The sequence below is a fragment of the Nestor notabilis genome, unplaced genomic scaffold (genome assembly GCF_000696875.1).
Source record: "Nestor notabilis isolate BGI_N333 unplaced genomic scaffold, ASM69687v1 scaffold19964, whole genome shotgun sequence".
In the NCBI taxonomy this organism is placed as follows: Eukaryota; Metazoa; Chordata; class Aves; order Psittaciformes; family Psittacidae; genus Nestor; species Nestor notabilis.
In genome coordinates, this window is record NW_009924723.1 from 58,065 (window position 1) to 70,258 (window position 12,194).

Below are 12,194 nucleotides of genomic sequence, written 5' to 3' on the forward strand. Positions count from 1 at the left end.
ATGACATGACTCCTATTTCCACCACTGCACAGAAGATACAATTTCAATAATCCTACCTGCAAGATGGACACAGTCTGCGAGAAGTGGTGCTGTTCCATTGTTGACGTGGAATAGAGAGCAGCTAAGGGGTGATCAAATTTCTGAAGATAGCTGTTGCTGTAACCTCTGTGATCCAGGTCATGACACAGGCATGCAACTAAAAGACCTTTTCGCTACAAAAAAATTTGAGATGAACAAGTAAGCTATATTTCCTGCCCCTAGATGTCACTCTCTTCCCAAAATACTGTAAAAGTTGCACTGCTTACACTGCCTTCAAGAAGCACATGGAGAAACTTCCTTAAAATTGTCAGAAGCACAAAAGTGAGGACATGCTGAATTAAAATTCTTGGTCCAACTGTAATTCAAATCTTTCATATATTAGGAATTTTAAAAACACTGTTGACAGCCACATGCAGTCAGAGGGATTCTGCTTCCGGAAGAAATCTGAGCTTTAAACAGAACTTCTGGTCATCCACTGAATCCTTACCAACTGTATTAAAAAAAATTAAAGCGCAGCTATTGAAGGAGAGGAAATACGTAAGATGTATGATCTTCTGGTCAAGGCAGCTGCACCGAAGTCCAATGCTAGATGTGTCCCTGCAACACTCCCCAAAGACTATGAACAAGTCTTGTACATGAAACTTTTCCTAAGAAGTCACTAATGTTAGCCACAGAAATGCTGGGCAATGGCAACTGCAAAGTAAGATGGTAACTTTTTTTTAATTAAGTCCTAATATCCTGAAGAAATGGAGTCCCTGAAGTCTCTCTTTAAACACGCAAAATACATGAACACTTGCAAAAGGTTTTCATAGAGCAGGTGTGTTTTGAAAACATACTCATTGTTCGTGAAGCAGTCACTGTCAGCATGGTGTATCACAAAAATGTCTTTATAGACTTAACAGTTCTGTCTTATAGCTGGATCTGATGACACAGATAAGGCTATAAAATGAAGCAGGAAAAGAATATCAATTAACTACCTATTAAGTGAGCAACATCCAACCTGTGAACTAAGAGGCACATGATTCTGTGGAAAAATAGCAAACAATGTAACTAAAGATTTTATCACAAATATGCAACATGCAGAACTAAGCCTATAGCAACCCTAATTGTATTTCTGGGTTTGAGACTTTGATTCTTATTTTAAATCCTTCACTTTAATTCTTAATGATGTCTTTTCAATATTACATCTAGTGAAGTGCATTTTTAAAAAGCACGTACAAAAAATGATGCAGCAGTCAACACAGATCCTCAGCAGAAGTGAAACCCTTAGGTACACAATACACCTGTGCTACTAGAAGTCATGCAGTACCAGCTGTAGGAAGGTGGTATCCCCTTTTCACTACAACGAGAAGGGGCAAGACATGGAATCAACAGACTTGAAAAACAGTCTCTGACAGCAAAAGTCTCAAGAACCCTTTGAGCTACATGTTAGATTTAATGGGTATTAAGCTTTTCTGTCCTCTCCCACAAGTTTAATTCTCCTGTTGCATCCGTTGCCACTTGTGTTTTTTCCAGTCTTACCATCCTCACCATTGTACCAGATGGTTCTCTCTGTCTAGCTTGTCCCAGTCTCCCCTTGCCAGGAAGTCATTGTTGTCCCAGTCTCCACTTCCCAGGAAGTCATTCTTGTCTCAGCCCCTCAGGATTATAAAATGCCTAATACCAGTGCTCTTGACCTTGTACCTATTGTCAGAGCTTGGATCTGAACTCTTTGACCAGTGCCAACTGCTGGATCCACTTGCCTCTAAATCATTCCCTTTAACAGTGTTTCATTCTTCTTTTCTCACCTCTATGTCTTTGGAGGGTCATGTCATCATCCCTCACCTGAGACCAGCCCATCTTAGTTCTCCAAACTTTCCTTCAGCAGTTTCCTGTATTATTGTTGGATTAATCTCCAGCCTCAGGAAAGGAGACTGCTAGAAAGAGCTGGAGCATCGACTGGGATAAGGCATTCAAACAAGTAAAGGCTGGCAGTTTAGCAGGGAATAACAACTGTTTCCATCTCTCTTAAAAGCTGCCGTCTTTTGCTCTCCTTATCTTGCTTATTCTGCATCTCCAAAAAGATGGTGCTTATTACTTGATTAGTACTGAATGTTATCAGAGCCCTGAGGCCGAAATCCTCAGATTTTTGTTGTTAAAGGAATGCAGACTTTTCAAACTTAGAATCATAGAAATGAATCAGCTTGAGGAAGTTAAGCAGCTTGGAAAATTACAGCCCACATGGCTAGTATTTGGCAAAGCTATACGCAACTGAAAACAGGTTCTCCCAGTCAGAAGTTTCAGGTAGTATCAGTAACAGACACCATTCCCAGTTGCACCTACCATAATTAAAAAAACAAAAAAGCAAGTGACAGTGCTTCATAGTGTATATTACCTTTTAATTATTCTAAGTCTTAAGCAGACTTAAAAACGTGATGGAAACACTAGGATTAGGAATCTGAGTAATTTGTCTTCCTCAAGCTTTCTACTTGCACCTGTTCCTCTGCAGGGACCTTTATATACACTCTGCCTAAGCTGACAGCAAAACTCTAGCATAGAAAATGTACTTCTATGATGGATGATACCTCTGATGAGGTCTAGTAACTGATACAGTGATTTCACCTACCTCTAGATCAGTGAAAAGCCCCTGGTTGTTCTGAAGTATGGCATACATGCAATGTGCAACAGTAACCGCATGTTTCCAGTTGTGGTAGGGCACACGGCGATAATTCTTCTTTACAGACATAGTAAATCGGCATAGTTTTTCAAGTTCAAAGCTAGAAAGAAATTAATTTGTTCAGAGACAAGAAACAACAATGGGAAGTAGAACCAACAGAGGAGAAAAGACGCTCTTTCATTTACTCTTCTTGCTAGGATTGACTCTCACTGTGGATGACTCATTGATTTCAAGAGTCATTCAAGTTTTGGCAAGGACAGAGGAGTGTGGATACGTGACAATGCTCTTAGTTTAACATGCAAAGTTCTGGAATATACGTCAAGCTACCCAGCTCAGGCAACACAATTGTATAACTCTCCCTGCTCCCAGAAACGTGAAGTGTGGTTTCTTTAAATAGTTATCTATTCCACCTGCCAAACTGTGAAACTCTACTGGACAATTTTCAAGCAGCATTTGTGATCAAAACAGAAAACTAAAGTTTTTAAGCAAATGACACAGAAAAAAAAATCCTGTTTAAATTAAAATTTTAGTCAAATACCAAATGCCTAACTTGTTTTGAATGAAAGAAGTTGAGATGCTCCATACTGACATAATGAAAAGAAGATTTTGCTTTTCCCAGGACTAAGATATTTTTTTCAGTCTGGCCAACAGAAATTCACATTTTACTGTTTCTTCAGTTTTCACCAAACAGGATTTCATTAAGTAATTGCCAGTCGACCATGAAGATTCCTCAAATCTATAGCATTTATGGGATTATTTCCTAAAGATTTTTCATATGTATTTTTGCTATTAATATAGAAAAGCAAAATTAATCCATGATCAAGAGTATTTTCACTGAGGTGATAATCAAAACCAGTAATAAAGCAATTGTTGTTTGGTTTATATGCTCATCAAAACCACCTCTGAGACAGTTCATAGTAGTTCCAGAGCTCTGCACAATCTCCAATAGACTTTATCATTTCATTCCATTGAAATGAAAAGCTGAATACTTTTTGTTTACAGATAGGAAATTTGGACACAGATTAGATATCAGGTAAAATTCTCTTAAGTACCTAATCTGAGGAGCCCAGGGTGAAAAGAAGTATTACACTTGAGCCCAGAACTGAACTGAAGATGCCAGAGTCTTAAGTCACTGACTTATTCCCTCATAAACGCATTAGTTTTCCTTTATTCTTATTTTTATCCCGTTACTGTGGTTTGACTTTTTCATTTTTTATTTTTAACTTCTATGTTTTAATTTCTTGGATAACTCGGGGAAGTGGTATTAATGTTCTAGTTTTGTAGTACATGTGGGCTGAGAAAACAAAGCTGAATGTCAGTGACATGTATGTAAAAATGTAAACACATCTACTATATGGAGCCAGTTAGACAGAAAAAGCCGTATTTCTATGGCTATGTACTGAGCAAGGTAATCATTCTTCTTGGCCTTAGTCTGACATTAGTAAAAACAGAGGCACAGTCTTTCAAAAAAGCTTAGGCTTTCTTTTTTAATTCTAGACAGTTAAATCAGACAGCTCTAGAACAATTGTTAGAACAACTTTTTAAAATAGTACATCATAAGTCAGAATATCACAACAGTCACTTCCATTTATATCCAATAACTGCACTATGGTTACTATGGGATAGTACCTTATTAATGATACCTCAACATACAATACTATTAATTCCTCCACTGCTGTATTTTCTGTGCTTGATTAAAGCAGTAGAAGATTATTTCTTCATGAAAGCAAAGAAAATATAGCGAGTACCATAGATCCTCCCTGGACAGTACAGTTATACATTACATAGATGCTTAAAGGCACAACCCTACTCCTCAATATGCTACAAAGCAAATTTTAGTCTTAAAATAGCTGTACTTGTTTGAGGGGTTTGAGAAGTTTTGCTCTTTCAGAAATTAAATGTAAGTCCAGTCACATTAGTCTCCTTTTCAAATATTTTCCTCACTTTTGTTTCTTTATATATAAAAACTGAAGCTCACTTGAAAAATGTCAAGTAAATATTCCCATCAAAGTTACACCTTGAAAGAAAGACACTGAGACGAGAAGAACAGAACTTAGCTGGATATCTGAACCCTCATCCTGCATCCACAGCCATTCAGTTAGGAATGGAATCAAGCTAACTACACTGAACAGTAGAGAAGTGTATTTAGAAGAGTCACTCATTTTGCAGTGTTGAAGAAGACATGAGAAAGACCCTCAAGTTTGACTGTATGCTTTGAAGGCATTAGAGATTCATCCAGTTACTAAGAAACACAGTCACCAGCAAATGTTTTCCAAAAGCTCCTCCTTTTTGCAGGGAGGTATTTCCCCTTTCAATGGCCTATCTGTAGATTTTTTCCGTAATTCAGAGCAGCTCTTTTCTTTCAGCAATGGGACATACTTAGCCAGGAGACTACTGACCTTAATAATGATAACGGACACTGACAGAAAGGACAATAAATGAAACATTTTTTTTGAAAAATCATTCATTTCCATAATTACTGCCCAATGATACCTATAACTGACTCATTTAGCAAGAGCAGGTCTAACCTTGGACTATTTTAACCACGTAATACATTAATTTCAGCAACTATGTATTTGAAAAATCAGTATTCATGGATCTTCTCTCCTTTTCGGCAAGACTGCTTTTAATATCTTCACCATCTTCTGTCTGAGAAACAATATCAGAACCAACCAATACTTCTATATATTGGAAATGGAGCCTGCTTATTACTGCCCTGTACAGACCAGCCACATTAAGGAAACCCCAAAGAAAATAAGACCTTGAATTAGAAAATAATTATCTCAAAATTTCCTAACAAACACATAAATATCAGAATTAAAGCAATAAATCAGGTACTTCATACCAGGCTGTCCCACAGGACTGGTGAACCATGTAGACAAAAATGGCAGGCCAGACGTCCTCATACGGACTGATATCAAAGTGGTATCTAGGAAGAAAGTAAAGACAAACACTTTCTCATTCTTACTAAAAGCAAGTGAAAATGATCAGGTAATGTATATCCGACAGCATCCACTTCTTTCTGAACGCACACAGAAAACTGACTTTACAGGCTGCATTTTCCAGCAATATTAAGTTATTTTTCAGTATATCAATATATTTCCACTAAGGTCAATGGAATCAAGGATGTGGGATCTGAGCATGACGTGAATGGTATGGAATAAGGGGTGGATACTGTCCTGGGTTCAGCTACAGCAGTCATTTTTTCTCCTTCTTAGTAGCTGGTGCAGTGCTGTGTTTTTGACTTTCAGCCTGGGAACAATGCTGATAACACCGATGTTTTTAGTTGTTGCTCAGTAATGTTTACTCCGACCAAGGACTTTCTCAGTCTCATGCTCTGCCAGGGAGGAGGGGAAGCCGGGAGGAAGCAGAGACAGGACACCTGACCCAAACTGGCCAAAGGGGTATTCCATACCACAGCACGTCATGCCCAGTATATAAACTGGGGGGAGTTACCCGGAAGGCCCAGATCGCTGCTCGGGTCGGGCTGGGTATCGGTCGGCGGGTGGTGAGCGGCTGTGTCCTCTCCCCTTGTTATTTCCCTTATCATTATTATTGGTAGCAGTAGTGATTTGTATTATACCTTAGTTACTGAACTGCTCTTATCTCAGCCCGTGGGAGTTCCATTCCTCCGATTCTCCTTCCCATCCCTCCGGGAGCGGGGGGAGGAAGGAAGAGGTGGGGGGGAGTGAGCAAGCGGCTGCGTGGTTCCAAGTTGACGGCTGGGCTTGAACCACGACAGTTTCGTCATTTAGGTTGGAAAAGACCCTTAAGATTATCAAGTCCAACTGTTAGCCTATGGTTAGCCTTTGGCTTTAATGAATAGAAACACAGATCTTTATTTAAGAATCCATTGCTTAAGTAATGTACAAAGATCTTTATTCTACAAAAATTATGAGAGCTTTACAGGCACTCCTAGAAGATTCCAGACTTTCCTCCCAGGAATTGTAAAGATGAGGTCTCTAATAATATATTTAAGAGGGGTTTTTAAAAATAATTTCTATCACCCATTTGGCAAGTCTCGCTCTAATTTGACAGAGGAAAAAAACAACTTTCACTAGCTAACAGAAATTAAGCCCAAACTTCAAAAATCAACATTTAATCCTGTATTTGATATGTTTCATTAGTTGAGGACTTCTTCCCTCTCCCGATATCAGCATTTAGGCCTAATATTAGGGACCAGCTTAGCAGAACTGTTTGTCTTTCGATTATTAATTAATCCCTTTCCCTGCACCTGCTGTGCTGCAATTCCTCTATATACTTTCCATTGAACCTAGCTGAACACTTGCATGTATATGGCATGCTCAACAGCATAGCAGGTGCAAGAAAAGCTGAAGGTAGCTGAATTGCTTGGAAAATGGTTAAATGTATTCAGATTGCTTGAACTAAAGGATGTTAATATGATTTAGAATGAAACCTGTCATCTTTGCAAGTAAAAGTCATTTTTTTTTGCCGAGGAGGTGGGTTACATAATATCATCTAACAAAGCACAAGAAATTGTATTGCACAGAATAAGCTTCTATTAGGGTATAATCCTGCAAGCTGCTAATACTCTGGTGCTCTAGCAAATCACTTCAGCATGTAATGAACTTTAACTGCAAGCAGTCCCTCTTAGCATACATTTTCATCCTTTGCTCATCAGCTACAATGCTCAGTGCCTGACAGGAGTGACCGAGCTCTGGAGATTAGGTTTACATAGACAACTTTGATTTTGTGACTCAGCATCTTAGAGTTCTGGTTTTAGGTATCTGGTCACTACATATTGTCCTGGGCCAGAAACAGTGACTAAATACTAAGATGACTCCCTGCATTAGGGTTGAGTGAGTACTGGCAAAATACAGATAGAGGTATATCTCCAGCACGCAACGGATCCTAGAGAGCTGGAGGTAACTGAATTATTCCAGGGAAAGCCTAGGAGGCTGGATGGGAAGTCCTTCTCCAAATTTAGGCCACAACTCTAAATTCTAGCACCTGGATTTGTACCCCTGAATTATTTTCAGAAGTTTGGAGATCTGTATCCATTTTCTGATCCTTCAAGAAAGACAAGCAGATGCACAACACACACACACATACCAAAAAAAGGAACCAAGCAAACAAAAAAAACACCAACCCAAACTCACCCACCCCCAAAACAAAGTAAAACCCAAAACACACAACCCAGAAAATCCCAGGAAGGAGCTGAATCTTTAATTCTAAAATACATACAAGAGGATGAGATCATGCATTTGTTCTGAACTACTGAAGTTCCAGCTCAGCCTCCTCTTTGACTCTGAGCTGTTTCAGACTATCAGAAAGAAAGGTTATCTCTGCAATCCTTAGATATAATCTAATGCTTAAAGCAATTACTGTAACCACCTACGCCTGAGAAAAAATGCTAGCATTCTGAGTAGGTATTATTCGACATCTTTGATAGACAAATTTTCTTCAGAGGTCATTACGTATAAGAAAGCTAAACACCTATTATTTTTTAATAGTTCAATAATAAGTTCTTCCTATAGAAACCCTCCACTACACACTAAGGGGAAGAAAGAAAAAATCATTTTTTTCACAGATTGTTTAAAGATTCAACTGTCGCTATATGAGAAAGATACTTACAGTTCAATTTCTTTACAAATATGTGGAGGCAGTGTACAGTGCATGAGGTTTTGCCACTCTTCTGCTGTACAAACACTGTGGTAGGATAGCTTCTCCATCGTTACACGGTAAATACACTCTGAATGGCGAATTCTGTGGTACATCTGAAAAGGGAAGTTGTTCATTAATGTAAAATTTTAATAAAGGAAAAACATTTCTTTCATGTATTCAAGTACTTATTCTTAAAACACACATATGCAGAAAAGTTAGTGCTTCTGGCTGTTCAATTTTACACCTTTGAAAAGTAACAGATTATATGAAATTGAGTACTACTGGAAAATTGGGCCTTCTATTACATAATTCTTTACCTGCTCACTCAGGTAAATGCCTAGGGCTCAGCTGATTTTTTTACTGTCTCTGAGCTCCCAAAAGGAAAAGAATCAAGGTGCTGGTGTTGGAAAGGGAGAACAGACCCCCAGAATATGCTAACAGAAAGAAAACTCGTAACAGGGCACAATTTCATGCACAATAGCATGAATTCAGCTATTTATTGGTATAAATAACTGCTACCTATGCACAGTAAAAAATACATGAGATGATTATCATACTCATTACTGTACAATAACTGCAAAAAAATAAGTACACTTATGATCAAGAGATTCGGACAGCTACTGAAGATAGTTCGTAAACAAGTGAGGACACAACAATTTTACTAGTAAATCTAATCCTCTGGAGCACTGTGCCCTGAATGGTAATATTTACCACCTAAAAAGAGTGAACTCATACGCAAGTGAGTGATTGTATAGTCCCTGGAGTCATTTATATGCAGTCCTTTCTACTCACTTTGAGTCATCTGGAACAAGTTTAAGTAATTGTTTGTAAAATTTGCTACCCCAGTATAATGTATCTTACCTCCCATGAATATGACACATTTCTTCTGAATAGCATTTTTATTTCATTTATTGCATTTTTATATTTCTATTCTAATGACCATTAAATTGCTTATGCTTCCTACAGGAATAGTAATATTTGTGAGAATAAAGGGTTTGAAAACAAAAGTAGCTATCCACACTTACCTAGAAGCATGGATAATTATGAGTATGTAGCACAGCATATAAATGTATAAATTTATATCTTTGAATAGTAAGCACATGGAATCAAGAGACTATATAACATCTCCATCCCCCAGTTAAATTTGTAAAACGTATTATCTGAATTTATGAAAGGAAATAAGAATCATACTTTCTAATGTTAAAGGGATGACATACGGGTATAATTCACATTTCATAGCTTGCTCTCTCAGTTTAGCTCCAGGAAATTGACATATCCAGCGTACAATTATTCCAGAAAACATCAAATGAATCTCTATCATCCTTTAAAAATGCAATTATTCATCAAAGAATTCAATTATTCTTGTTTCCTCGTTAATTCAATGAAACAAGACTTTTAAATAATTTTAATAATGTGGAACATTAAAATCCTTAAATAGGGTTCTGAGTCTTCCCATTATAACCAACAGCTTACAAAACTCTAAATAAAACTTACATTAGCACAGTGTAAGGCTAAAGCACAAAAGACTGCAAACATTTTAAAGTTGTTCTCATCAGTTTTAGAGAAGGCACTTCCACTTATTTTGTTCACCATCTGCACAACACCTATTACGCTTCCTCGGCTTACAATAGGCATGCACAGGATATTTCTGGTTGTGTAGCCTGTGTAGAGGTCTACTTCTCTGGAGAGACAGAAAGGGAAAGAAAAAAAATAAAAGAGTTCATTTTATTAATTAATATCTGTTCCTTGATTCTCACAAGTGTTGATGTATAATACACTAAATAGTTTTAAAGTAGATGTGTACCTGCAACAAGTTCACCTCCAAAGTTCTCAAATATTTCCATCTAATGTGTCATATTTAGAAATAAGTTTTTAATCCATTAATTTTCATTTGCAAGATAAAGAATTAATGCTTCCTCAAATGTGCAGTCAGCTGATTCATAAAATTAAAGAATATATTCAGGTACTTAGGCATGCTATTTGTTAGTGAACTTCTTTTTCTCCCTCTCCTGAAACTAATCAGGTTGCAGGGAGGCTAATAAAGAAAATCAGTAACAGTCTACCAAACTGGACAAAAATCTGTAAGTGGAAAAATAACTAAATTTTATTCCATTAGATTTAGATTTGATAAAAATAATTCTTTTTATTTATCTTAAAAATAAAGCATTTCAATAGACATACATAGGCTGTCTCTCTTCAGAGGATCACAGCTCCATGAATGCATCCTAAGAGGAAATTTCAACTAGTCAATTTCATAGAATCATAGAATAGTTAGGGTTGGAAAGGATCTTAAGCTCATCTAGTTCCAACCCCCCTGCCATGAGCAGGGACACCTCACACTAAACTATGTCGCCCAAGGCTCTGTCCAGCTTGGCCTTGAACACCTCCTCCTCCAGGGTTGGAGCATTCACAACATCCTTGGGCAACCTATTCCAGTGCCTCACCACCTTCACTGTGAAGAACTTCTTCCTTAGATCTAACCTAAACTTCCCCTGTTTAAGTTTAAAGCCATTACCCCTTGTCCTACCACTAGAGTCCCTAATGAAGAGTCCCTCCCCAGCATCCTTGTAGCCCCCTTCAGATATCGGAAGGCTGCTATGAGGTCTCCACGCAGCCTTCTCTTTTCCAGGCTGAACAGCCCCAACTTTCTCAGCCTGTCTTCATACGGGAGGTGCTCCAGTCCTCTTACCATCCTCGTGGCCCTCCTCTGGACTTGCTCCAACAGCTCCATGTTTAACTAAATGGTGGGGTGAGCTGTCTTCGCCTCCCATGAATAACATCCTACCTGTTAAAGCGTGGATCTGCATAGGCATCAGGGATGTTAAGGACTTCTCCAGTTCTTGCCACTTGACCAGCTATTCCTTTTTCTATAGAAAATCTGCAAAAAATGAAAATGTGTGTTAGCCACAATATGAGCTACCTGGAAAAACATCTGTCTTGGGCACGGTAATGGGTATCTGTTCCCAACCAGTGTCATTTTGATGCTTTTAGGAGAAAAACCTTACAATACAACAACTAGTAGCAAATAATAAAATAAAAAGCACATACTAACAGATACTTTCTCGAAACAGTTTATATAGCTACATAGTTTAATACAAAAGATGCCATAATAAGACCATTTTAGTGACAAAAATTCCAAGTCTTCAGCCACCCTCAGTGTTACGCCTAATAAACATGACATTTGTACAGAACCCAAGATTTGTGTTTACCTTTACAAGCTACTAATTTTATCACTGCTTTTACATATTCATTGTTTCTTTATACATATCAGAGGCAATATGAGCTTGTTTCCTCAGGGGATGGGCAGGTTGATTTGGCAAAATAAACTTTGGGAAAAGACCAGCAGAAACTTCAAAGCTGAATATTACATGCATTTCCCATGTACAGTTCAGAATAACTAGCTTGTTTCATCTCATGACATGCAAACAATGCCATGGTATTAACTGCATTCTTTAATTGCCCCAAGAAAGTTAAACACAACAAACATATTCTGGAGTTGAATCAGAAAAGTCTACATGTCTGCCTTGTGAGGAAATAATTTTCAATTCTTTGACATAAAACAGTTATGACATACAAGCACAAAAGAATTTGTGGAGAAAAATAAGTTCAAAGAATCACACATGGAACACTTTCAAATCTAAATGTAGCCGGGTAGTATCCTGCCCCCACTGAAGCTACTGACAAAGTGGAGAGGATTTCACTGTGCACATCTGATTTTGTTTCTTCTGCTGGCTTCTACGTGGTACCAGCTTAAGGCTGATGACTGACTGCCTCGGAGTCCCTTTCTTACAGATACTTAAGTTGTACTTTTCAGTATATAGCACCAGTGAAATGGCTCACACCTTTGCACTCAGAGTCAACATTTCAGTAATGT

General features: G+C 37.9%; 1 protein-coding gene across 1 annotated transcript in view; it reads right to left on the minus strand.

The window, feature by feature from the left end:
* Positions 1-12,194, minus strand: part of PDE10A (phosphodiesterase 10A) — a 68,591-nt gene that overhangs the window by 19,392 nt on the left and 37,005 nt on the right. Inside the window, exons 11-16 of the mRNA XM_010012751.1 lie at positions 11,106-11,198; positions 9,815-10,001; positions 8,291-8,433; positions 5,541-5,624; positions 2,645-2,795; positions 57-212 (exon numbers count right to left, since the gene is read on the minus strand). Coding sequence (XP_010011053.1) covers positions 57-212; positions 2,645-2,795; positions 5,541-5,624; positions 8,291-8,433; positions 9,815-10,001; positions 11,106-11,198 — 814 coding nt within the window. The remainder of the gene's footprint in view (positions 1-56; positions 213-2,644; positions 2,796-5,540; positions 5,625-8,290; positions 8,434-9,814; positions 10,002-11,105; positions 11,199-12,194) is intronic.